Below are 27,606 nucleotides of genomic sequence, written 5' to 3'. Positions count from 1 at the left end.
TAAATGACAGAGATAAGATCTGCGCTTAGGTCTCTGTGTTCCACAGCCTGTGTCTGAACATCTGTGAATCCAATTGTCCAGCTTCAGCTAAAGACAGAGGCCTTCCGGGGATGTTTACCATTGGATACCTGGGCCTGTCGAGTCCTACACAATGGGTTCAGTCAAGATTCTTGTGGCTCGAATATACAGAATCAGTTAGAAAATGCTACTTACAGAACACTCTTTTAATCAAGCTTATTGATACAGGTACAGAACATTATTGCATTACGTAGTCTTTGCTTATATTAATCCTTATGTAATTTTGATTTGATAATGAACTATAGATTATAGTTTATTTTGAAAATAACATATTCTAAGAAGTAATGAACTTATTTTATTGACAATTTCAATATTTTCCTAGGTATTTATGTCAATGTATAACAAAATATTTCTTATATACAATTTTAAACTATGGTTTCTATTTAGGATATCCTGGATATCAAATACATTTTCATTTGCAACAAACAAACAAACACATCAAAATAAGAACACCACCACCACCAAACACATTGGAGGGGGATGTATTTTTAAAGTAAATTATTAACCTTTAAAATATTACACATACAGTTGTGGATTGCTTAACGACAGGGATACATTCTGAAAAATGTGTTGTTAGGCAATGTTGTCATTGTGCAAACATCACAGAGTGCACTTATACAAACGCAGATGGTGTTGCCTACTACACACCTGAGCTATATGGTATGGCCTCCTGCTCCTAGACTACAAACCTGTACAGCACGTTACTGTACTGAATACTGTAGGCAATGGTAACACGATGGTAAGTGTTTGTGTATCTAAACATATCCAAACATAGAAATGGTACAGTAAAAATTCAGTATAAGACATAAGAAATGGTACACCTGTAGAAGGCAGCTCCATTACCATCTTACGGGACCACCATTGCATATGTGCTCTATTGTTGACTGAAATGTCGTTATGTGGTGCATGACTATACGTTAAAAAATGGAATTGTGTTCTGGCCAGAAGGGGGTAAAAAAAAAGCAGCTTTGTCAATGAGATCATCTCCGAGATGGTTATTTTACCTATTTGATTCCTCATATCCACCTCTTAGAAAACTCAGCTGTAGTTTTAAAAGATATTGCTTAAGAATTAAACACAATGTTGGACATCTCATGATCACCTAAACATGAGTGTAATGCCTGTTTCAGGAACAGTGTGAAGAGAAAAAAATAAACACTAAAGATTATTGTCAACAGCTAGACAAATGAATACACGTTCACTTATTCAAACTTTGATAATGACTTTTTATCAAGAAAGCTGGTAAGCTTCCCACTAATATTAACTACCAGCATCATGATGAATGGAAATGGGACTCATAGCAACAACATCTTTAGTTAGGAGAGCTAGGAGTTAGCCACTGGAGGAAGGAGGAGGTATCAGATGCAAGATGAAGCCTAGGGAAGGCTGGAGAGAGACCTGAGCTCATCAGAAAGTCACATCTTCTTAAAATTTTAATAAAGAAACAATTGAGGTTTGCCAATTGACAAGAAGCTTGTTAAAGAGTCCATTAACTTGGCCAGGTGTGGTGGCAACTCCTGTAATCGCAGCACTTTGGGAGGCCAAGGTGGGCGCATCATGAGGTCAGGAGTTTGAGACCAGCCTGGCCAACATGGTGAAACCCTGTCTCTACTAAAAATTCAAAAATTAGCTGGACATGGTGGCAGGCACCTGTAATCCTAGCTACTCAGGAGGCTGAGGCAGGAGAATCACTTGAACCCGGGAGGCAGAGGTTGCAGTGAGCAGAGATTGTGCCAACGCACTCCAGCCTGGGCTACAGAGCGAGATTCCATCTCAAAAAAAAAAAAAAAAAGTCCATTAGCACAAGCTTCATAACTAGAAACGCTATAATAAGTAAAATGATAACATCAACAAAGAATCAAAACACCCTGACTTACAAAATACTTTGTTCTGCACTTAGGCAAGGGCCAATTTTGGGTTTTAAAATACTGAGCAATGTGAACACTGCTTCCTGTAACAGGAAAGAACCTTGTTTCAGCACACAGGGCTGTTGTAAAACCCATCTGAAAGCATTATATGAAATAGGAGGACGATGAGGCAGAAACAGTTTTCCTCTGAAAACTCATGACCGTGGGAGAACTGATGACATTTTTTTTTTTGCTGAGAAATGCAGCAGGATCATATACTGTCCTGCCCCCAAGAAGCCTGAAGTGCTCAGATAAGAGAGGATGGGCTCTGAACTTCCTCCTGTGGGTTCACTCCTTGACTCCTGTGGAAGTCAGAGGTTGCATTTACTCTTTTTATTTTTATTTTTATTTTTTTGAGACACAGTTTTGCTCTGTCACCCAGGCTGGAGTCCAGTGGCACAATCTTGGCTCGCTGCAACCTCTGCCTCCCAGATTCAAGTGATTCTCCTGCCTCATCCTCCCAAGTAGCTGGGATTACAGGTGCCCACCACCACACACAGCTAATTTTTGTATTTTTAGTAGAGATGGGGTTTCACCATGTTGGCCAGGCTGATCTTGAACTCCTGACCTCAAGTGATCCGCCTGCCTCGGCCTCCCAAAGTGCTGGGATTACAGGCGTGAGACACTGCGCCCGGCCACATGACATTCTTAATGCCATCAAATATTGGTTGAATTTTTTTCCTGCCAAATAATGATTGGTTTTAGCTTTATGGGGCTAACAACTTGGAGACTTTATTTTCTTGCTGTTCTTTATTGTGAATCTCTCACTGATTCAGTAAAGAATCGGTGAATAATTATATCAATTTTATAAGATTTGTATATAAGGTAGATTGAGAAACAAATGTTTCATAACAATAAGTTGATCTGAGGAGATCTGAGGAGAAGGAGAGAACTATCCCTTGCTGCCTCCACTAAATCCACAGAAGCTGCCATATGGTGATAAACCTTCTCTCTACCTTGCTTTCTTCCAATGAATTGACAAATTGATCTGTAAATTTAGGTTTCCATGTAGCCAGTGATCCCCAAAATGCACTAACATGCTAATCATATGAAGGGGTAGAGGTGGGGGGCCAAGATGGGAGAACTTTCATCTACATCCAAGTGAGCTGTCAGAGCTGTTTCATCGCAGAGGCTGCACAGGGCTGAAGAAAGCAAGTGCGGATCTGTGGAGTAAAAGAGCCAACCTGGGTGCAGGTGGCAGATGGACTAGGCATTTTTTTAGAGGAATGACTCAATGGAACCTGTCCCAGCCAGCAGGGATGGAGAGGTCAGCCCAGGAGACTCTGTTGACCGAATTCTAAGAAATGCTCTTCACCTGTGGGATATAGAGTCCACAAAGAACCAGTGAACAGACATCAGGAAAGCCCATGAACTTGGCTTTCTGATGTTATAAATAGCTGATAAATGTTTCTGTGGCACACCAAGAATTCCACAATGATAATTAGAAGCTTTGCTGAGTAACGTGAATCGTGCATGACTGGCTATCACGAACTAGGTGTGGGTTCTAAGAGGCAAGAGAAGGGCTGCAGAAGCCACCTGGATCCAGCTCCGAGATACATACTGTGAGCGCCTTTCCACCTAGGGCTTTGGTGTGATTGTGAAACTTCTGTGAGGTTGTTACAATCGTCTTTCTCCCCACTTCCTCCTCAGGGCCAGCAATTTTCATAGAGGACTATTACTGCACTCCCCATGAGAGTAGATGGTAAATATAGAATTTTAGCAATACAATTATTTTCCTCAGGGGGTTCATGATGAACACTCTACGACTGCAAATCTTCCTTGAAGAGACTTAAAAATTAAAAGCCCATCAACCTTTAAAAATCTTCCCAGCATGTGGAATTTTCATTAGTCTTCTTCAAATCTGCCTTTGTAAGAACAGTGTTACGTATGAGTGGGGGCATGACTGTACTCCGAAGAGGCCTGCTGCTTTCTTGACAGATGCTTTTTGTTTTTTATGGAAATAATTTCTTTTTTATGGTATGATATATTTTATGTTTGACAGTTAAAATCCCATTCCAGTAAACAATGGAGGTGCTAAGTAAAATCACATACTCTCCTGATTCAATTTCAAGTCATAATGAAAGAAGAAATGATGGTTGATAAGATTAGCTTTGGATTTTATTTTATGTTATTTTATTTGTTTATTTTTTTGAGACAGGGTCTCACTCACTCGCCCAGACAGGAGTGCAGTGGCACTATCTCAGCTCACTGCAACCTCCGCCTCCCAGGCTCAAGCGATTCTCCTGCCTCAGCCCCCAAGTAGCTGGGATTACAGGCATGCACCACTATCTCATGGCTAATTTTTGTATTTTTAGTAGAGACGGGAGTTTCACCATGTTGACCAGGCTGGTCTTGAACTCCTGACTTCAAATGATCCACCCACCTCGGCCTCCCAAAATGTTGGGATTACAGGCGTGAGCCACTGCACCTGGCCAGCTTTGCAATATTTTGAATGAGCAAAACCTATTTGGTCTTTCTTTATTTTTCTTTTTAAAGAACACTGGAATACACGCTTTCTTGGTCTGATAGGAGAGAAAGATAGTTTCCTGGAATAAAGATCATTTAAAAAGAGCAAAGGCAGGTGTGATAATAGTGGTCCTTCATAAAATGTAAGGGGAAAATATACCTGAGACAAAAAAATATTGAGATTTCTTTCCTGAGCTTCTTTTAAATCTTCCATCTGACAGTAGTTAAGAGATAAGAAATGAGATCCTTGGAGATTCTGGAGTATAGTGAGTAGCACACAGTATCCTTTTCAAAGGCTAAAATTAGATACCATGTGTTGTTTGGTTAGATTGTGTCAAAGTTTTGGTTGTCCTGGAAATGCCTGCTAAACTAGGCTCTCAGCATGGAACTCTAGGTTACTCCATTGGGGAGAGGAACAACTTATTTCATTTTTATAACTTTTAATGATTACAAAATACACATTACTTATAGAATATAAAACATGTAGAAGAGTAAATAGAAGATAGTACATATATTTCTTACAGAAAATGGATATGTAGAAGAGTACATAGAAGACAGTAGAAGTTGCCCGTCTTCCAGAGATAACTTCTGTTGAAGCTTTGATGTATTTTTTTCTAGCACTTTTCCTTTATCTTTCTGGCCTCTTCTGGATAGCTGAGGTTATATCACCCTTACAACTCTATATCCTCTACTTATAGCTAACACCAATGATTTCCTATTTTGTTAAAATTAATCAAAACTATAATATGAATGGCTTCACTAATATTTTATTATAGAATACCACAATTTATTAAAGTGTCCTCCTTTTCTTAGACAAAATTAGCATTTTATTGTGTGCTTACTAATATTAGCATTTTATTGTGTGCCAGATATTTTACATGTTTTTATAATAATTCTGTAGAGTTTGTATCTCCATTTTGTCATTGAGAAAACTGAGGTTCAGGGAAGTTTGGTAACCTAATTGAGGCAGCATACCTTATAAAAGTAATCAGGTCTTCTAAGTTGATATTAGGTCTCAAATGAGAAATTGGGACCCAGGCTTCTCTTCTATAAGATGCTGCCTCTCAGCTTTTATTTGTTTGCGGGTAGCTAAACAGCAATGGTCCTTAGCAAAATGTGGAAGTTTGTCTTCTACTCTATCCCCAGTATTCTCCTGAGCCTTTTTCCTTGGCATATTCTCTCATCAAACCAAATTTTTTAGTTCTTCCCTTCCTTGGCTCACAAAGAATCCAAATACTGAGGGAGGGAAAGAGGGCAGTGGTGACACTAAACTCATCCTCATTGGGCCATCTTCCTTTCTCCTGGCATCAGCCTAGGTCTCTGCATCCAGTCCCTGAGCGTTCTCTTGTTGGACTCATCTCATAAGTGTGGGAAAGGCTCAGAGAGCTCAGGGTTTTTGGAAACTGAAGATATATATTTCTGTCAATGGTATATATATGAGACAAAAATAGGGAGAGAGAAAGCCTAAATTACACTTAGTATCAGCAAAAACTGTCCACACTAGGGCAATTGTAGACTCAAACAATTACTAGAGATTAAAAAAAAAAAAGTACCTAACAATCTGGTTTTCTTATATAAAGTAAAAGTAGTGTCATTTGGATAGATTTGTACAAATTTCTATGGAGCAATGTAATTATACATCTTAAATGCGTGCCAGATTTATTTGCTATAACAGTTAACAACACTGTCTGATTTCATCTTATAAAAAAATCAGGACACTTGGCTTGTATCTTGTAACCTTGGCATGTTAAGGAAGGCAAGACTCTGAGTGTAGAAGAGAATACTGAATGTGGTCCTGGGAATCTGGGGATATGGACATGTATCTGCCAGCAGTGTGATCTGAGTAACTTTACTTCCTCAGAGACTCAGTGTTGTCACCTACAAAATGGCATCGTGCTTCCTACCATCAAGGGTTCTTGGCTGAGATCATGAGTCAAAGATGTGCCCTCCATAAGTTCATACATTTTAGTGGTCCACATTCAGGCAGTCAGTGATAAATATTTCAGAGCACCCTGAGAGTCAGCCACTGCACTCGGTGCCATGGATCTGGTGATGAGTGATACTGGAAGGTTCTCTGTTCTTGGGAAACTTACATCCTGAAGCGGGAAGATGGATAGATAGAACTCACTGATACCAACCAAATGCCGGAGAAATTAGTACAGCTCTATGTTAAAGGTCCATATATTATAAATCATCCAGAACACCATGAAAGAGAAGTACCTTAATAACAAAATTTAAAAAGATAGCTCACACACCTGCCATCCATCTCGGATCTTCTGATTGAAAATCCCGTATTCATACCGAATGCCATATCCATAGGCTGCAAGTCCCAGGGTTGCCATGGAATCCAAGAAGCAGGCTACATTCAACAGAGCACAGGCAAAAGATAGAGTCACTAAGCTGAGTCAAAATTTCCAGTCTTTCCCTAAAACACATGGTAGCCACAAAACATTGCTATATGAAGAACCACATTTGTATTCTAAAGCAGAGATACTACTGCACAATGGGTATTGATTTTTTTAAAAATAACTCATTTCTAATTATAAAATTAATACCATACAAAAGTTAGAAAATGTAAAAAATGTATAAAGAAGAAAATGTCATCTATAACCTCACCATCTAGAAATAACCACTGTGTACATTTTGTTTGAGAACAGATAAGGAAGCCAGCCTGCACGAGATAATGTCGATTATTGTTCCCACACTGCCTTTTCTAAGGGAAGCTCTCTCTATCCTCCCCTAAGACTCACCCCATTGGAAAAGACAGTCCCAGGAGAGTATAACTTACATATGTCCCATTCCCTTCCAGCACCTGACTGACAAGATATTCTGTGGCCAGCTCTGTTTCTTCCGGGCTCATGGAATTCTACTGTTGTTCAGATATTAGGTGATCATATGCTTCAGGGAGGCTGAACCAGGAAGTGAATCTTGCTCGATTGTTCTAATCTACTAAGCCAATCATAGCAATTGTATTTCCTTCTCCATGAGCATACAACGACATTCAATCAGATGAGAGGTGCTAGAAAGTCTGTTGGGTATAGAATTCTGGGAAATATTTTCCCTGCTGCCATTATCTTTTTTCCATGAGGGGAAAGACAAAAGGACCAGAGATGTGGAGTCCTGCCGTACTCCTGCTGCTGAACAAACCAGTCTTGGCATGGCCTAACCTCTGGAGTTCTTGTTATGTGATAACACATGTCCTTGTTGACTGAACCATTTTTGCTGGATTTTCTGTTATTTGATGACAGGGCATCTGATCCAGAACAGTGAACCAACAGGCTGGGTAAGGATCTGTCTTGTGGTTGGGTGAGAACTAAGGCGTTACACTAATCAGATTGTCCCTCCCAGGAATTTAAGCTGAGAAATGTACAGAGAATGAGGAAGTGTACAGTAGGAATCAAAACTGACAAGAATATTGAAAGCTGTAGATCAAACAGAAAGGGACTGAATGAGGTTGGTGGTACAGCCCTTAAAACAGAGATCCACAAACACAAATGGTCTAGGCTTTCAAGTTTTTCTAACATTGCCAGTCCCTATGCTCACATACGGCCTGGCTCTGCTCCCATTCCTGTTCTCTTTGAGCTGTGGCTCTTCAGCTTTTCCTGAGTCGTGATCAGATTATCCTTAGAGGGGGTCCCAACTTAGATGAGATCATCTAATGAGAATTCTCAGCTTCATCAGCCTCTTCACTCTGACTTTATCAGTCAACTTAAGGAGCGATGCCATGAATGTCGGGCACAGAGTTAACCTAGCCAACGAAGACTGAGGGCTCGGGCTTCACATAAAAGGTAGGCAGGCTGGTTCTTATTCTTAGATGTGCATTTCATCAGCACTGCTGGCCTTCCTGCAGCCCCATAGAAAGCCTACTAAATTGTCAGATAATTCACTTCACGGGAAGGTGGCAAGTATCCCACAGGCATTGTTTTATTTTGTTTTGCACATTATTAATGGCAATGTTAAAGCACACTGTGACTAATGTACTAAGGATGAAAAAAAATGAAACAGATGCAAACGGATTTCTAGTAATTTGAGTGTATGCAAAATCAGAAGATTTTTGAACAATTTCTAAAAGAGAGGAGATAATTATTTTTCATAGAATACAATCTGATACATGTGTGGTAGTACATTTTTATTATTAAATTTAAATTTCACAGATAATACATTAATGCATCTTCTTAAAAATATTAAGTTACAGACAAAAAAATTTATTATGCCAGCATCCCCTTTGATCCCTATCCCAGTTCTGCACTCCTCCCTACAGGAGGTCATAGGGAACAGTTTAGTATTTAGAATTCCAGACCTTTTATTCTACATATTCACATTATATACCTATGTGCACACACACATATACACACCCATGCACACACATATATGTCTGGAATATATATCTTCCAGATATTTTTCCTACATATTTACACACACACACACACACACATTCACAGAAAATATTTAATTTTTAAAAAACATAAATGGTATCACACTGTATGGCTTTAATGCAATTTGATTTCTCTTTTAATTTGGATATCTATCTAGGAAAGTACATCTAGGTCAATTTTGTTCTTCAACAATCGGTGTAGTACTTTTATAAACTATACTGTAACAATTATTTTCCCCACATGTCTTCTTACGTGTGTTCTTCTTTAGGGTAGATATCAAGTAGAAGTACTAGGTTATAGAGATGGGTATTTTCTAAATTAATGGAGCTGGTATTATATTTTTAGTGCTTTCCTATATATTTGCTGAAAAATTATTCCCTGAAAAAAGCAAAGAACTCAAATTGTATCTATACTCAAAAAGGACATTAATTAAAAACCATACCAATAATATTAGTGTATCATTGCCCACTAGTCAATCAAGCAGTCAAGTGCACAAGGCAAGACAATGGTTGACCAACCGGGGTCATGCCTCTGACCTGGAGTCTACCACTGAAAAAATAAAATAAAATAAAACAACGGCAACTTAACTCAGGTCATGCCACACAAGGATGTGAGTTGAGAATCTTTGAACAAATAACAGTGAAGTAAAGGTGCTACTTTTGACCTAGATGTACTTTCCTGGATAGATCTCCAAATTAAAAAAGAAATCACATTGTATTAAAGCCATACAGTGTGATTATGTTTCTTAAAAATTAAATGTTTTCTGTGAATATATATATATGTGTGTGTGTGTGTGTGTGTAAATATGTAGAAAAAAGGTCTGGAAGATATATATTCCAGACGTTTATGCTTGTGTGTGTGTGTGTGTGTACAAATGTATATAATGTGCATGAATATGTAGAAAAAAAGGTCTGGAATTCTAAATACTAAACTGTTCCCTAGGACCCCCTATAGGGAGGAGTGCAGAACTGGGGTAGTGATCAAAGTGGACGCTAGCATAATAAATTTTTTAGTATGTCAACATTTAACATACCCTTAAGTACATAGGAAGGATCTGGTTAACTGAGTTTTAAGCAGTGTCTCTTTTGTTCAAGTTCCCGTCTCTACTATTTGTGTAGAATTGATCAAACCAAAGTGCGAACTCAAGAACAAATACATCTACAACCAGGTCATACCTTGCCCTTCTTCTAGGAAGCCTGTCTGGTTCTTCCAGGCATGGTGATGCATGGCATCTTAGATGTCTTCAATCGGCCAGACAATATAACACACTCACAATGTCACTTACCAGCAAGTCTCCCAAGACCACCATTGCCAAGTCCAGCATCTTCTTCAATTTCTTCTAACTCTTCTATATCCAGTCCAAGCTGGTAATGCAGGGAAAACAGTATTGGAAGCAGATACAAATTCAGGCCATTCAGAGGGACAGCCATTTCCTACAGCTCTGGGTAAAGGTTTTCAGGTTTAGCTGTGTACTTAAACTAGCGTCAGCTCCCTTGAAGGTTGTTCTGGCATCAGATACTGACTGCAGAGGCAAACTGTATGAGACGGTGCAGCTGCAGCATGGAGGAGAGTGTAGGCTCTAAAAGTCCATTATTGACTCTGTTACTTCCTATATGACCCCGGGCAAGCTACTAACTCTATGCCTCAATTTTCCTATTTAAAAAAAGTGGAGGCTAACAGTACCTACCTCATTGATGATTGCTGTGAATTAAATAACATTATACAAACAAAGCATTTGGAACTATTCTTGGGCAGATATCCCTCAATAAATGTTAGCTATTATCATTGAAAACATTTTTTTTCTGTGTGTGTACAGTAGGGTTAAAACCTCAGAAACAGTCCAGTACCAAGCTGATATTAGTTGGACTGAGGGGTTTTGAAAATGACCAAAAGGCCTGAGGTCAGACGTTCCTGAATGGACTAAAGTTCATCTTTTCATGACCACAGCATATTTACTCAGTAGGGTCAAAAGTTGTTAACTCAAAACCAGCTATTGAGTCACTGCCCCGGAGACCTGGGGCCTGACAGCAGGCAGGGAAACTGCAGTCCTGCAATCCAGCTGGATGGGGTAAAATCCTTTACTTTTCCCTGGGGTAGATAACAGGCTGTGGGAAGTCAAGCAGCATCTGTGAATTTGGACATGGATGGGACTGATTGCCAGCCAGCTCCCTGCCCCAAAGTGCTGGGGATCACATAGCAGAGTCCACAGCGCCACTGTGCACTCGGGACAGAGCTCTGCAGCCCTGGAGATCACACTGCATTGCTCATTTTACAATGAAAGAATTGTTGGTCAGGCAAATGACTTGTTCTATGCTTACTAGATGCAAATCTAGCCCAGGCATGGCTAAAGGTGGTCTGTTGTGAAACAACTGGGTTCTTATCTGAAAGTTAGGCAACCCATGAAACCGGCTATTTTTTTAAATGGAAAAATAATTTGCACATTTAAAAACATATGTGGAATACGTACCAATGCTTGAAGTTGTGCCCCAGTTTCCATGGAGCCACCTATTTGGATCCCTACCTTTATACCAAAAGTTACTTTCTCACATAGGTCTTGACAACTGTATCTTACGAGTTCAACCATGGTTATGCTTCTGTTCAGTGTTAAAGGGGCTTTCAAATTTGCTCTCTGCAGATTAGAGCTTACTAGGTTCCTCATGTAAGCCAACTGCTGGTGCTAACACTCAGCATTTTTAAATTCTAAAAATGTAAGTCTACAGTGTGATACAGGCCGGCACGGTGGCTCACGCTTGTAATTCCAGCATTTTGGGAGGCCAAGGCAGGTGGATCACCTGAGGTCAGGAGTTCGAGACCAGCTTGGCCAAAATGGCGAAACCCCATCTTTACTAAAAATACAAAAATGAGCTGGGCATGGTTGTGCATGCCTGTAATCCCAGCTACTCAGGAGGCTGAGGCTGGGAGGTGGAGGTTGCAGGAAGCCGAGATTGTGCCACTGCACTCCAGCCTGCGTAACAGAATGAGACTCTGTCTCAAAAAAAAAAAAAAAAGTATGATACAAATTTTGAGCAAGTAGACATGGATCACGTCACCCCGCCTGGCTATAGGCTACTCCAAGGGAGGGATGTTATTTTCAGCTGATATTAGGGGAAGGAGAGGGAAGGGACATGGAGAGGACCTGCAGGGGTTCCTTCCCAGGAAATACTCCACCTAACCACATACGTGTGGGTTAGGTATGACCTGGTTGTAGATGTGTTTGTTCTTGAGCGAAGGACACATGAGGGGACAATCCTATGGCAAAGGAAAGGAACAGGTTGAACAGTCTCTCATTTAGAATTTGTCTTTGCAAATACACATTTCTCCTTTCAACCACATTAAAAAGGTTAAGGACTACCTGTTTTGGGTGTGACGGTGCCTGAAGCTCAGGAAAGAAAAAGTTAAATATATTCATGAAAACAACTTAGTACATTAGGGTTAATACTTCAAGCTCCTCCTTTAAGGAGGAAGTGTATTTTACCTCTCATTAAGCAACAGAGAAAGTATGACAACAGAATTTTTAAAGCTGATCATTTTCACAAATTGCCTTGATACATGAATAACAAAGTTTGATCATTTCTTAAAAATGAGATAGAAGCCCAAAGTAAAGCTTGTGATTCTGATAGCAGAAGACTCAAGTACTTTTAAAAGGCTTGTTCAGACATTAATTTCTGAAATGTAATTTGTGGGGAATGCTGTCAAAGACTTTGATTGCAAAAGAAAATTCTCATGAGTCATAATGAGTTCTCTAACTTCTTTTTCTGGTTGTTCCTCTTAAATGAGAGATGACCAGTGATGTATATTTCTAAAAGTTTGTAATAGCCACATCTATAGAGGTGATTTTTCACTCTTATTTCACTTTATTTTTCTGTTTAATGTCCCCAAGTTTCCTGAAGTGCACATGAAATTTAAAGAGACAGGATGAGAGAAATCTAGGAACAATGTACCTGGTAAATGGCTTCATCACAGGCATTTTGCAGACCGAGGTTGATCATGGTGTTCTGTAATGTTCGGCCCATGTAAAATTCCAGAGAGAGGTAATAAACCCTCTGAAATAAAGAAAAGAAAGATAATGTTTCTTCTAAGAGATCAACCTTACTTAACATAAAAACACAAAGTCATGTGTTAGGTCACCAATAATAAACAAATAGGCAGGACTATGTCACCACAGGTTCAAATGAGACTCCTGTCAGAGGTGTTTGAGCCAAAGCGACTCCATTTTGAATAGGAGCTGGGTAAAATAAGGCTGAGACCTACTGGGCTGCATTCTCAGAAGGTCTGACATTCTAAGTCACAGGATGAAATAGGAGGTCCGCACAAGATACAGGTCACAAAAACCTTGCTGATAAAAGGTTTTCTTTGCCTCCTTTTTAATGATTCCAAATTAGCATGGACTTAAGATATTTAAAAATATTTCAAAATCTTTTCTTTTCTTTTTTAAAGACAAAGTCTTGCTCTGTCACCAGGCTAAAGTTCAATGGTCCAATATCGGCTCACTGCAACGTCCACCTCCTGGGTTCAAGCGATTCTCCTGCCTCAGCCTCCGGAGGAGCTGGGACTACAGGCATGCGCCACCATGCCCGGCTAATTTTTGTATTTTTAGTAGAGATGGAATTTCTACTAAGGCCAGGATGGTCTCCATCTTTGACCTCGTGATCTGCCCGCCTTGGCCTCCCAAAGTGCTGGGATTACAGGCGTGAGCCACAGCACTCGGCCTCAAAGTCTTTCTTAAAGACTTCTTTCTTGGTAAAGAAGACAGCCAAAACCCACCAAAACCAAGATGGCAACGATAGTGACCTCTGATTATCCTCACTACTCATTATACACTAATTATAATGCATTAGCATGCTTAAAAAAACACTCCTACCAGTGCCATGACAGTTTACAAATGCCAAGGCAACGTCAGGAAGTTACCCCACGCAATCTAAAAGGGGGAGAAACCCTCAGTTCCAGGAATTGCCCACCCTTTTCCCAGAAAATTTATGACTAATCCACCCCTTGTTTAGCATATAAACAATAAATAACCATAAAAATAGCCAATCAGCAGCCCTCAGGGCTACCCTGCCTAAGGAAGAGGCATTCTTTATTCCTTTACTTAATTTTTTTTTTTTTTTTGACACAGGGTTTCACTCTTGTCACCCAGGCTGGAGTGCAATGGCACTATCTCAGCTCACCGCAACCTCTGCCTCCCGGGTTCAAGTGATTCTCCTGCCTCAGCCTCCCAAATAGCCAGGATTACAGGCATGTGCCGACCACGCCCGGCTAATTTTTTATATTTTTAGTAGAGATGGGGGTTTCTCCCTGTTGGTCAGGCTGGTCTCGAACTCGTTACCTCAGGTGATCCGCCCACCTCAGCCTCCCTAAGTGCTGGGATTACAGGCGTGAGCCACTGTGCCTGGCCCCTTTACTTTCTTAATAAACTTGCTTTCAGTTTACTCTATGGATTTGCCTCAAATTCTTGTGTGAGATACAAGAACCCTCTCTTGGGGTCTGGGATGGTGACTCCTTTCCGGTCACACTCCTATAAAGATATATGAAGGTCTAAATAAAAGTGTTACTGACACCAGGTTTTGACAAAGCACTATTTTTGGCAAAGTAATTCAGTATCTTTTACCCTCAGGGAGAAAAAAAGCAAACTCATCTAACTAACTAGATTCAACGTTTTGTGTTTTTCCCCTCCTGTTCATGAGCCTCATGAATAAAGCATAGGTTTTGGACAAACAGAAGTCAGACTGCCATAGCTCACCATTCATTAATAAAATATTTATTGGGCACCTCAGTGGGTTCTGGTAAGGTGGGTTGGCCATGACTACCTCAAGTCATCCAAGAAACACAAAGATTAACTCCCACACACCCCATGGCTAGAAAATATTCCTCCTTGACTGATTACTGCAAGAAATTTTACAATTTATTTATTTATTTATTTATTTATTTAGACAGAGTCTCCCTCTGTTGCCCAGGCTGGAGTGCAGTGGCATGATCTTGGCTCACTGCAACCTCTCTCTCCCAGGTTCAAGCAATTCTCCCTGCCTCAGCCTCCTGAGTAGCTGGGACTACAGGCAGCTGCCACCATGCCCAGCTAATTTTTGTATTTTTAGTAGAAATGGGATTTTGTCATGCTGGCCAGGCTGGTCTTGAACTCCCGACCTCAGGTAATCTGCTTGCCTCGGCCTCCCAAAGTGCTGGGATTACAGGCGAAAGTCAAGCGCCCGGCCTACAATTAATTTTAGAATCAAATTTTTCTATAAGATCTATTTACTGGCAAATTCCTTATGTACAAGAAGATACCTAAGGTTTACTGGTGTTTGTTCTTATTGAAATTGGAAATTTCTCTATTGACTTAGACATTATTTGCTTTTGACATGGTAAAAGTCAGGCAAATACCATCAGATTTGAAGGTGAGAGGTACAACGGTCAGACCTGCTGAAAACTTTCTTTATATACAAGCACAGTTTACTAATCAAAAAAATAAAATAGAACCAGTGAGTAACTTCATGGTCTCCTTTTACAATATCTTACTCTCCATATCATTTATCCTCTGCTTCTCTACTAGACACAAAACAAAACGGCAAAAATCTGTAAATGCACCAATATAGTTACCTCAAATTTTAGGGATTGCCCCATTTCTGTAAGATAAGAAGTAAAAAAAGAAAAAAACAGAATTTGACCCATTAAAAAAAATTGTGAACAGAATTCAGTATAATAAAGGCCTATTATCATATTTAACACACTAGTTACACATAAATATTTAAAACAAAATATTATTTGAAAATGTCAACTTGGAAATTTCATTCTTTCCCATTTTCCTTTTATGAACAATTGAATTCTAAATTTCACAACAAATAGTCAACATCCATGTCCTAACGGGCCACCTAACACTGCTTTCCAGAACACATCATCTTCGTTTCCATCCAAGCTGTTTGAATGTCTATAATGCTGTTACTAGAACCCTCACCAGCTATTAGATGCCTTCAAATGATTGGATGAAAGTACATTTCTGGGGCAGACATAGGCAATGGCTGGTGCTCTAGTACATGATGACTGCTGTCACAGGAAATAGTATTTTAAGCCACAAATACCCATTTGCATAATATTACCCAGTTAAAAAAAATCCTTCCCTGTGTGTATTTTCATTATCTCTATAACCATGATGTTTTGCCTTTTTCTTTTAAATAATCTATAAAAAGCTTGTTTATATAGTATATGTTCCACACTTGCAACTGTGAGGTCATACCCCCAGGAATAAGGACTACATCTGTATTAAGTTTCTTTGCCTCCCTTTTAATGATTCCACATTAGTACCAAGTTAAGTCTTCTTAAAAATACTTCAAAGTCTTTCTTGAGAAATATGTGGTTGCTCAAAATAAGGCAAATGAGAAAATACTTCCTTGCATGACAGGCTTTATAAGGAAGGAATGTACGGTGATTCCCTGTTTTCTCATAAATAACTTTTTGGAGGTAATCTCTCCTTATATTTGGGAATACATAAGACCTTAAAAAATAGATCTTTGCCATCCTCTTAATTAATGGTCTCTAAACATTTGTTACATATGCCTAATAGTAAAATATATGAGCATCTCCAATATACCTTATAAATTACAAGCATGTACTATGATTACTAGTATTTTATGTAAAAGTGGGTATTTTCAAAAGCCTTGTAAAATAAAATAAAGAAGATATAACAAATATTTTTAAAATATGTTTTATTTTTATCCCCAGCATTAGTCAGAGGGCCTGGGTACTTCTGGGAAGACCTCTGGAACACCGGTCAATAAACTTGAGACTTGCAGGTCAGGCAAGAGTTGACATAGAAATGTGGTAGGAAAGACACTGCAAGTGAGTTGGGGGCCCCGCAGTGGGGATTGGTTTGTTGCGAGAGCAAGGTGGGTACAGAGGGTAATGGAAGATAACAAGGGAAGAACAGGCCCACCTGGACGGAGAAGGGCTTTTGAATACTTGCTTAAGGACTATGGCAGGCAAGAGGAGCCAATGAGAACTGAGCAGGGGGCAAGATGTGTTGCTTCAGGAAGCTTAAGCAAACTACAACGCACAAAATGAGATGGGATGGTATACTCCAATGCCTTCAGGAACTAGGCAGAGAAAATAAATGTGTAACTGAGGTCACATAAAGCAAAGAAGAGTACCGGGCTAAGAAAAGGAGTGTGCAAGTCCTCCCCATAGGTGCTAAAAATTAAACTCCTGAAAAACGTCTTGGCCAACAAAATATGTCTGCTATCCTTATTCAGCCTCAGGCTGCCAGTTTTACCTCTTCTAGAAAGGAAAATAACCACGTAGAAGTCTGCTACAACAAATGGGTAGCTAGAGCCTCACCAAGGCAGGAAGAGAGAAGGGAGGAGAGCAGGTCATTCAGGGGAACCTACAGAAATCAACAGAAATTGGCAAACAGTTGAACGCCAAAAAGTGAGACTAAAGTTCGTGTCTGGATTGTCAAGATGGCAATGGCATTAAAATAAAAAACACAGAGGCCAGGCGTGGTGGCTCACGCCTGTAATCCCAGCACTTTGGGAGGTCGAGGTGGCCAGATCACGAGGTCAGGAATTCGAGACCAGCCTGGCCAACATGCTGGAATCCTGTCTCTACTAAAAATACAAAAATTAGCTGGGCATGGTGGCGCACACCTGTAATCCCAGCTACTCGGAGGCTGAGGCCGGAGCATCGCTCGAACCCGAGAGGCGGAGGTTGCAGTGAGCTGAGATTGCACCATTGCACTCCAGCCTCGGTGACAGAGAGAGACTCCACCTGAAAACAAAACAAAACAAAACACAGAAGATGGGGCAGGATTGGGAGAAATAATGGTTTGAGTTTTTAACATGCTGAGTTTGAGGAAATAGGAAGATATCTAAGTATGTTCACTAAACACTTAGAAATGTACGCATAGAGTTTGAAAAGGAATTCAAACTTGGGATCCATATTTGGGATTCATCTGCACAGTTATTAGAGAGCAAGGGAGGTGGGAAAGGAGCACACACCTACTGGCTCTAATTTATGAGGGGAGGAACCATCCTGTTTAGACAGACGACTGTGATGGAGTAGATATTTGATGAACACGTGTGGAATGAAACATGTTCATTGTTGTATCCCCAGTGTATCACTATCAGAATACCTGGTTTATACACATCAGAATTCCTGGCTTATATCTGCACTCACGTAGAAAAGGAGAGCCCAGTAAAGAAACTAGCCAGAGAACCAGGAAAACCATAAAGCACAGCATAAGCCAGTGAAGGAAAAACATACAAGACTCTCTGGTGCTCTACGATGCTAAATGCTACAGAGGCGTGAGTGTGTGTTTCTAATATATGCTCAGTGTCCCACCCTTCCGCTTAAAATTGTTAAAAATAATTTTTAATGAGAGGCGCAGTATAGTGTACTTAGTAGCATTCCCTTTGTGTAAATATTTTTTTTTTTTTTTTTGAGACGGAATCTCGCTCTGTCGCCAGGGCTGGAGTGCAGTGGCCGGATCTCAGCTCACTGCAAGCTCCGCCTGCCGGGTTTACGCCATTCTCCTGCCTCAGCCTCCCGAGTAGCTGGGACTACAGGCGCCCGCCACCGCGCCTGGCTAGTTTTTTGTATATTTTAGTAGAGATGGAGTTTCACCGTGTTAGCCAGGATGGTCTCAATCTCCTGACCTCGTGATCCGCCCGTCTCGGCCTCCCAAAGTGCTGGGATTACAGGCTTGAGCCACCACGCCCGGCCTGTGTAAATAAATTTTTAAAAGATAGTGGCTGGGTGCGGTGGCTCACACCTGGAATCCCAGCACTTTGGGAGGCCAAGGCTGGAGGATCACTTGAAGCCAGGAGTTTGAGAGCAGCTTGGCCAACATGGTGAAACCTCCTCTCTACTAAAAATACAAACTTAGCCAGGTGTAGTGGCAGGGGCCTGTAATCCCATCTACTCAAGAGGCTGAGGCAGGAGAATCGCTTCAACCCTGGAGGCTAAGGATGCAGTGAGCCAAGATGGCGTCACTGCCCTCCAGCCTGAGCGACAGAGCGAGACTGTCTCAAACAAGACAAAACAAAACAAAACAACAAAAGAGTAAATATATGTATACATAAAGTGTTTTCTAAGGTGCATTTGAATTTTTAAGGATACATTTTAGCAGTTGCTACCTTGGTGGAGGCCTAGGTCTTTGGGGTGAAGAAGAGTTACTTTCCATTTGAAAGCTGTTACAGCTGCGATTTCTTACTATGAGAATTTACATTCATTTCCTTTCTTAAAAATTCTTACGGGGTTTCTTGGGCATTGGGATTATAGTCCATTTTTTTTTCACACCTTTACATATTTAAAAAGTTCTAATAAACGTTTATATATATTTCTCACTGCCCCTGGGATGTATCCCAATATTTTATTCTTTCCAATATGTCTCCACTTGGCTTCTCCAGTTTCCTCTCCCAATACAGACTCACACCCGCCCTCACTCCAGCCTGCACACAATCCCTTTCCCTGCCATGTCGTCCCCAGTCCTTCCCAACTGCCTCTCGCCCTCTTCGCAAACTGTCAGGCAGAGAGTTTGTCCCTCTGTAGGTCCAAAATCACCCTAGGGAGGTCTCTGCTCCCGTCCCCACGCCGTGGATGGAAGTGGTCCCTGACCAGCCTTCCTCAGCAGCTCTGGGGGCAGGCCTCGGGGGTGGAGGGGCTAAGGGTGGGGGGAGTGTGTGTCTTCGGGGAGTACGAGTCCAGGGCACTGCCTGGCCCTGGGCCTTCTTCGCGCAGTACTCACGGAAGTGCGGGAGCTCGGAACGCGACTCACAAGAATGGGTGGGCGGAGCTCTGCGCTTGGAGCGGGACCCTGCCCCTCCTCTGCCCCACACTTAAGCAGCCACTCCGAGAGGCCTGAAACTTACGACCTTTTCCCAGTTCGGTATTTGTCTCCCCTCCCTAAACACCAAGCTCCAGCAAAGCAGGACTTTTGTCCCTTTTGTTTAGGGCTGAGTGTGCAGGGCAGAGAACAGTGTCCCGCACACAGGACAAGAGGCGCCCGTCACCTCTTGATTAAATGCTGAGAGTCAAACTTCCAAAAGTTTGTGAAGGGACAGGCAAGAGGGGCCTGGGCTTCTGCCCACCTGGCGGTTTCTAGGGGCGGACCGCACAGTGTTTGGGCGGGGCGCTGGCGGTGGCACCTCGGGGACATGAGTGCGGCGTCGGTGGGGAGGCCGAATCTGTCCCCCAGGCTGCCCGCCCACAGCCTAGACACGTCTCCTCTGGACTTTCGGGCAAGGACCGGGTGCAAGGGACCGCTCTGAGGGGTCCTCCACCTCGTCGCTCCCGACCGCGACCGCAGACTCCGAGTCCGGGCTGGATCCCGGCCCGTCCGCCCGCCCCCGGGTACCTTGGGACACTTGTCGTAGTAGTGCTGCTGTGTGCGGATCCAGCGCCCCACCAGGTGGTCGCGCACCGTGTGCGCCAGCGCGAAGTAGTAGTCGCGGGGGGTGGCCACGTTGCGGTCCTTGACCAGCGTGAAGTGCAGGTGCCGGTTGAAGCCCTTCTTCAGCTCTGCCACGTTCTCCACGCCCACGATGCCGCGGATGCTGATCTGCCGCCGCTTCTCCTGGTCAGTCAGGGGCTTCGCCATGGCTGGGGCGGCGGGCAGCGCAGAAAGCTGGATGTGCGGCCGGAGGCGCGGGACTGCCGGGCAGGGGTGGAGTCGGCCCTGCAGCGCCTGCCGCTTTCAAGGCGCACGAAAGTTTGGGGCCCGCCCCCTCGGGCGGTGCTGCACTCCCTTGGCGTCCTGGCTCCCGATCCAGGCCGGAGGGCAGAGGAAGTGCCCGGCCCCTCCTGGGGCTTTGGCGCCGCGGGTGGGCTCGGGGGTGGGAGCCGAGGTCCAAGCGCCGGCGAGACCCCTGCCAGCCCGGGACCTGGGTTCGGGGGCTCCCTTCTGGATCTCCAAAATCTGCGGAGGCAGCGTTTGTCCCGCCTCTCCCTTCTAGAGTGTGGAGACACAGGAAGACGTCTCTGTAGGGAAGCACGTCGTTGGCAGACTGCTGTTTTGCAGATGTTTATTTGTTATGCCATTATGACTGTTAGGATTTCTCACCTGGAGTGGCTTCCGCCATAAGCGCCGGGATCTAGAAGGACGGCACGTTTGACTTCTGTTGTCCCAACCTCCCTTGCCAGCCCTTGGCACCGCCCCAGCTTGGATCCTCAGGGCGCCTCTGTTGTTTTCATTCATTTTTTTGAGGACTCCAGGGTTCAGGTTTCTTGACTCCTAGACCCAAGTTCACCCTGCGGGTAGGCACCCTGTCGCTCTTCCTTAGAGGTAGGTTAGTAAGAATCAGAGCAGGTGAGATGAAGCTCTAGGCTCATTATGCGGCAGGGGCTTTTACCTTAGGCTTCTTCTAATCATCTTTTAACCGCAGTGGAGGGTGTGGGGGGGAAAACAGAAGGGTATGTGTGTGGAAAATGAAGGGATTACTCACTGGACTAGTTGCCTTGTTTACAAAAAACAACCCAGTCTGTGTTACTGTGCTGTACAGGCTGATCTTTGCACCTCCAGTTTGGGTGGTATTTGTTTGAATATGCATGTTTATGTATGTTTAAACCTTGGCAAAGGCAAACACTTGGCATTTTAGGATGTCAGAGGTTTTTTCTTCCTCATTAAGTAGTATTAATATATTATTTTAGAAAGAGTCCATTGCCAGAATGAAGTTTTCTTTTTTCTTTTCCTTTTCTTTTCTTCTTCTTCTTCTTTTTTTTTTTTTTTTTTTTTTTTTTTTTGAGATGGAGTCTCGCTCTCTCTCCCAGTTTGGAGTGCTGTGGCGCTATCGATCTCGGCTCACTGCAAGCTCCGCCTCCCGGGTTCACGCCATTCTCCTGCCTCAGCCTCTCGAGTAGTTGGGACCACAGGCGCCCGCCCCCTCGCCCAGCTAATTTTTTGTATTTTTAGTACAAACGGGGTTTCACCGTGTTAGCCAGGATGGTCTCGATCTCCTGACCTCGTGATCCGCCCGTCTCGGTCTCCCAAAGCGCTGGGATTACAGGCGTGAGCCACCGCGCCCGGCCAAGTTTTCTAGAAAAATCTTAGTATACCGATATTAATATGTTTTGCTTTTTATATTGAACCAAAGTTGATTATTTTGAATTCATACATGGTGGTGGGGAGGGGGTGATGGATTAATTGATTCAGACCAAATGTGACCCTCACCATACAAGTGAAAGTTCAAATCTCATAGGTCTGACAAAATTTCCTGAATCCTTGTCTTCCCAGATTCTGAAGTTTGGACTTGAGCCTTTGGGGCAGAGACTGAATTGGGCCTTGTGCAACTCTTGCAATACCGATGACCTGCAAAGGAAAGTATTTATAGAAGAGATGAGCATGAGAGTTTGGATCTGGATGGGGCCAGAAATACCCTGAATTAAGAGTGGGAAGGGGGGCCCATCAAAATCATTGATCTTAAAAATAAGTAAGGCCTGTGGGGTAAAATTTGAAATAAAGCAGAAAGATAAGTTTTTTTTGATAATTATATAACTTTAAAAAGTGTTTATCAGCTTTGAATACCCCCAAGAAGGTCACAGCATTAAGCCAGTTATGGGTCATTCGGACATAGCTGTGAAATTAGTCACTCAACTTTAACAGCTGGATGAAAAAATAGGGTAGCGCCTGGGATGAGAGAATGCCAGGTCTGAGTAGGTCTTCCTCCCAAAAAGGTCTCTGAGCAGGAGAAGGCATCATAATGTCTGCGCACTGGGGAGTGAATAATTAGGGGGCACACAAGAAGGGATGAAAGACACCAAAAGCAAGCTCACTCGGTTTCATAGTTTTGCTTAAGACAGTTTCAAATAGATGGCTCCCAGCTCCACTGCCTACTTTCCTGTACTAAATTCTTGTTGGAAACTCAGGGTAATGATGAACTAATGAACACATTATTTTCTTGATTCGCTATCCAGTCGATGAGCCTGCACCCCCAACTTGAACATTTCTCTAAGCAGAAAAATCATGAACTGTAGAATGCTCAATATATAGAATATGGGGAAGAACCATACATCTCCATGTTAAAAAGAACATGATGGAACCAGGTGATTTAGGGTGCTCCATAGACCCGGTATCAAATGACAATAAATTACATTGCAAGGCCGGGCGCAGTGGCTCACGCCTGTAATCCCAGCACGTTGGGAGGCCCAGAGGGGCGGATCACGAGGTCAGGAGATCGAGACCATCCTGGCGAACATGGTGAAACCCCGTCTCTACTAAAAATACAAAAAAATTAGCCCGGCGAGGTGGCAGGCCCCTGTAGTCCCAGCTACTCGGAGGCTGAGGCAGGAGAATGGCGTGAACCCGGGAGGCGGAGCTTGCAGTGAGCCGAGATCCCGCCACCGCACCCCAGCCTGGGCGTCTGAGCAAGACTCCGTCTCAAAATAAATAAATAAATAAATAAATAAATAAATAACATTGCAAGACAGTTATTCCCCTTTCACTTTTCTTTAAGTCTTTCTGGAAAGTCTTTTGTGTCAACATGTTAGCATTTTTTAATCTATATTTTTTAACAGAATGCAGGTCCAGACTCTAAACGTTCTTAAAGTTTTAGCATCTAACTAGAATTTAATACAATTATCTTCCATTTATGGTAAATGATACTTTTTCAGTTGACATTCTGATATAAATTTTGTTTCATCTGCTTGTTCTGTGCTAGTCTAGGACACTGAGGCCTTGAGAGGGTAAGTTACTTGACTAAGAAAATTACTATCTTTAAAAACCTTTCCTTTAGCCTCTCTTGACCAGAAAGAACCAGAAACTATGGATCCCTGAAAAAGTATCAGATTTCAGTGGCTCACATGTTTATAGCAGCCTTACTCACAATGGCCTATATTATTCCTGCTTCTCATCCACTGCTTCCCCATGGCTGCTGTAACAAAGTGGCATTTGTAGATAGCTGAACAAACTGTCCAGAACTCACAGACAAGTGTAAGTTTCCCACTGTTGGAAATACAAAAGAACATGAGAAAGTAGTGTGTTAGTTTGGGTCTTCAGAGAAGCAGAAGCTAAGGCAGGATTAAACATGTTAGAGTTTTTATTGGGGTAAATGCTTGTGGGAGGGAAAAATAGAGAGTGCTAGCCAGAGACAGCATCAGACTGTGATGCAAGTGTGACCCAGAGTGAAGGGGAGAGAGATGGAAGGGTAGAAGGGCATATTTCAGACAGCCCTGTAGTCCCAGGAAGATCCAGCAGCGCCACTGGGCAGTTCTGGAGCACATCTGCTGTCAGGAGACCACGGTACTCTGCTCAGTCACTGGTGGGAGCATTCCCCAGGAGGCATGGCCTTTGCAGGGCTATCTGGAGCCCCGGGTCGGTTATGCTTCCTGAAGCTTGGGGCGTCTGTGAGGTCTTTTCTAGTGACCACCACAGAAAGAGATGAGATAAACAAATATAGGTTAATATCCACTGTGTTTCAAAGCAGGGCCTATTGTGGTGGCATACCACTTTCAGATTCATCAAAGTGGCTACTAGCATTTTCCAAGGGCTCAGGCAAAGCTCATAATGTGCATTACCTCATTTAATCTTCTCGTCAGCTCTGTGGGACAAGTTCTGTTTTTCTTTCCATTTCACAGATGAGGAAATCGAGGCTTAGAGAAGGTGAGTAGCTTGCTCAAGATCACCTCAGTAAGTGATGGAAGAGGTTTTCAAGTCCCTTAATGTTGTTTCTCCTCCCCTGAAACAGGATTTGTGATCTGTTAAGTAAACCTCTGCCTCCCAGGTTCAAGTGATTCTCCTGCCCCAACCTCTCGATTAGCTGGGATTACAGGCATGTGCCACCATGTCTGGCTAATTTTTTGTATTTTTAGTAGAGATGGGGTTTCACCATGTTGGTCAGGCTGGTCTGAAACTCCTGACCTCAGGTAATTCACCAGCCTCGGCCTCACAAAGTACTGGGATTATAGGCGTGAGCCACCGTGCCTGGCCTGTTTTGTACTGTTTATTGGTTTTTGACCTTCTAATCATTCTGCAATCCAGGGAAATGCCAGAGGTCCACAGTGGCCCCATGGAGAGGTCACTTACACTCTGGAGAGGGGTGGTGTAAAAAATGGGCTGAACTTTACGCTCAGCGAGGGAATTTGAGTACACTGCACTCAGCATATTTAATGTATGAATCTGTTAACCAAGGTTGTTATCTAGGCTCCACTGTTTCAAATATTTAGAAAGACGACTGAGAACCCAGATTTATTTTACTTTTGAATTCCCTTAGTGTCTGCAGAAAATGCAGCTGACTGCATTGCCATCTCTATAATTGGCTATGACAGTGACCATTTACTCATTACCTGAGTATATTTGGCTTGTCTCGAAACAAGTGGATGTTCCTGACACTTTCAGGTCCTGTCATATTTGATCTGCTCATTGATATAGTAGTTTGAATTCTTAGGCATAGTCCAGTGGGAGTTCCTGAACAGATGGAAATACTTCCAGCCTATCTTCTTCTTCTCCCTCAAATCACTGACAGCCTTCATATGCCTATTGTAGAATATGCTGAGATTGGAGAATCACTTACTGCCTTGATTTCAACTTCTGCAAAGTAAAGACAAAGCTCTCTGTCCTTCTCACTCTGTAAAATGGCTAAGCTTGGCTGGGTGCAGTGGCACATGCCTGTAATCCCAGCACTTTGGGAGGCCAAAGCAGGCGAATCATGAGGTCAGGAGTTCGAGACCAGCCTGGCCAACATGGTGAAACCCCATCTCTACTAAAAATACAAAAAATTCACTGGGCATAGTGGTGGGTGCCTGTAATCCCAGCTACTCGGGGGGCTGGAGAATTGCTTGAACCCTGGAGGTGGAGATTGCAGTGAGCCGAGATCGCACCACTGTACTCCAGCCCAGGCAATAGAGTAAGACTCCGTCTCAAAAAAAAAAAAAAAAAAAGATGGTTAAGCTCAAAAAGATATGAGTGGAGAAGGTGGAGAAGTGCCAGGAAATGGAAAAAGCATTATTAAGATGGAAACTTCTGGGTTAGGATTATGTTTTGACATATTAACCAGTGTTTTGATTTTCTCCTGATGGTTTACTTTTTCACTATCTCCCTCCCACTTGAGGTGCTTATAATCTCTGAGGAAGATGTGAGCCTTCCTGGTTTTGAACTCCAAGTTAACATTCAGGAGACACATTAAGCAGTAATGGGAAGATGACACGGAGGTGTGGGGAGTAGAGACGTCACTGGTCTTGGAGTCAGGATCCTGGAGCTGGCTTCCTCGATCAGGTAGCAGAAGTCCCAGGCAGGCTGAGTATCCGAGAAGTGCGCAGGACTTTGCTCTGCTTCCTGAGAAGAGCCCAACGAGGAAGTGACTGCCTGGAGGGTCTCGGTAGTCAGGTCTTGGACAAGGTGCACAAAGGCTCCTCATCCCCAGGGAGGCGCAGGGCAGCTATTGGCCGAATCCCCAGAGCTGAAGACTGATTCAGAGAAGACTGATTCAGAGAACACCCAAGGGAGAGGTATCAAGGCTAGAGGCTTCCCTCCACCAGCTCCTGCCACCAGGGCCTTAGCACAGGGAACCCCTGTTGAGGGGTCCTCGGTTGAATAGACTGGTTGACTGAATTTGAGATCAAATTTCTTCCCTGGAGGAATGAGACCCTACATTAGAAGTTAAACTGAAACTGATACAGGCCAGGGCGAGGTGGCTCACAGCTATAGTCCCAGCACTTTGGGAGGCTGAGGCCGGAGGATTGCTTGAGGCCAGGAGTTTGAGACCACCCTCGGCAACATGGCAAAACCCCAACTCTACTAAAAATACAAAAATTAGCCAGGTGTTGTGGTGCACGCCTGTAGTCCTAGCTATTTGGGAAGCTGAGGCATGAGAATCGCTTGAATCTGGGAGGCAGAGATTGTAGTGAGCTGAGATGGTGCCACTGCAGTCACTCTAGCCTGGTAACAGAACAAGACTCTGCCTCAAAACAAAACAAAACAAAACAAAACAAAACAAAACAAAAAAGAAGTTAAACTAATACAAAAAATATAAAGCTGCATTCCTTGCACATCTGAGCTTATACACTATTTGTATTTGCTTTGCCCACTGGAGTTATTACTAATGCAATAAGACATGTTCCAGAAAAAGCTTTCACCTTTTTTTTTTTTTTTTTTTTTTTGAGATGGAGTTTTGCTGTTGTCACCCAGGCTGTAGTGCAATGACACGATCTCCACTCACTACAACCTCTGCCTCCCGGGTTCAAGTGATTCTCCTGCCTCAGCCTCCTGAGTAGCTGGGATTACAGGCACATGCCATCACACCCAGCTAATTTTTGTATTTTTAGTAGAGATGGGGTTTCACCATGTTGGCCAGGCTGGTCTTGAAGTCCTGACCTCAGATTATCCACCAACTCAGCCTCCCAAAGTGCTGGGATTACAGGTGTGAGCCACCGTGCCTGGCCAAGCTTTCACCTCTGTATGGGAACAAATGAGGAGAGTGATTCTGCACAATTTTGCAAAGCGATATGAACAAATCCTGACCAAGGAAAGGAAGTGCAAAGTGTGCTAAGCACAGGGTTTCAGCAGATAACCGTGATGCGATGTGCACAACGGACAGCCTCTTTGCTGCCTTGTCTCAGGGCCTTTGTCATGCAAACCCTCCACTGAGCCCACATTTTGACTTGCCCTTTGTACATGATTGATTAATTGCAGGCGTTAAGTATATAAAACATATAGACTTCTATAAAAATATTATTGATTTTTAGAGTTTTGTTCCCTTTTGGGGATAAACCTAAGGAATCACAGACCCCAAGTTCTCAGATGCCAAATACTTTAACTTCTCTAAGCTGTTTATCCATCGTTAAAGTTCTAACTAGTAAGGTGC

The 27,606-nt window shown here is 42.8% G+C and overlaps 2 protein-coding genes across 2 annotated transcripts in view; one reads left to right on the top strand and one right to left on the bottom strand.

The window, feature by feature from the left end:
• The window catches only part of PYGL (glycogen phosphorylase L), a 42,017-nt gene extending 21,298 nt beyond the window's left edge, over positions 1-20,719 (bottom strand). Inside the window, exons 1-4 of the mRNA XM_050796873.1 lie at positions 20,169-20,719; positions 12,769-12,870; positions 10,113-10,191; positions 6,707-6,810 (exon numbers count right to left, since the gene is read on the bottom strand). Coding sequence (XP_050652830.1) covers positions 6,707-6,810; positions 10,113-10,191; positions 12,769-12,870; positions 20,169-20,411 — 528 coding nt within the window. The 5' untranslated portion in view covers positions 20,412-20,719. The remainder of the gene's footprint in view (positions 1-6,706; positions 6,811-10,112; positions 10,192-12,768; positions 12,871-20,168) is intronic.
• Positions 1-27,606, top strand: part of TMX1 (thioredoxin related transmembrane protein 1) — a 332,759-nt gene that overhangs the window by 5,558 nt on the left and 299,595 nt on the right. The gene's annotated exons all lie outside the window — the stretch shown is intronic.

The sequence above is a fragment of the Macaca thibetana genome, chromosome 7 (genome assembly GCF_024542745.1).
Source record: "Macaca thibetana thibetana isolate TM-01 chromosome 7, ASM2454274v1, whole genome shotgun sequence".
Lineage (NCBI taxonomy): Eukaryota > Metazoa > Chordata > Mammalia > Primates > Cercopithecidae > Macaca > Macaca thibetana.
This window is presented reverse-complemented; position numbering and strand designations above follow the sequence as displayed.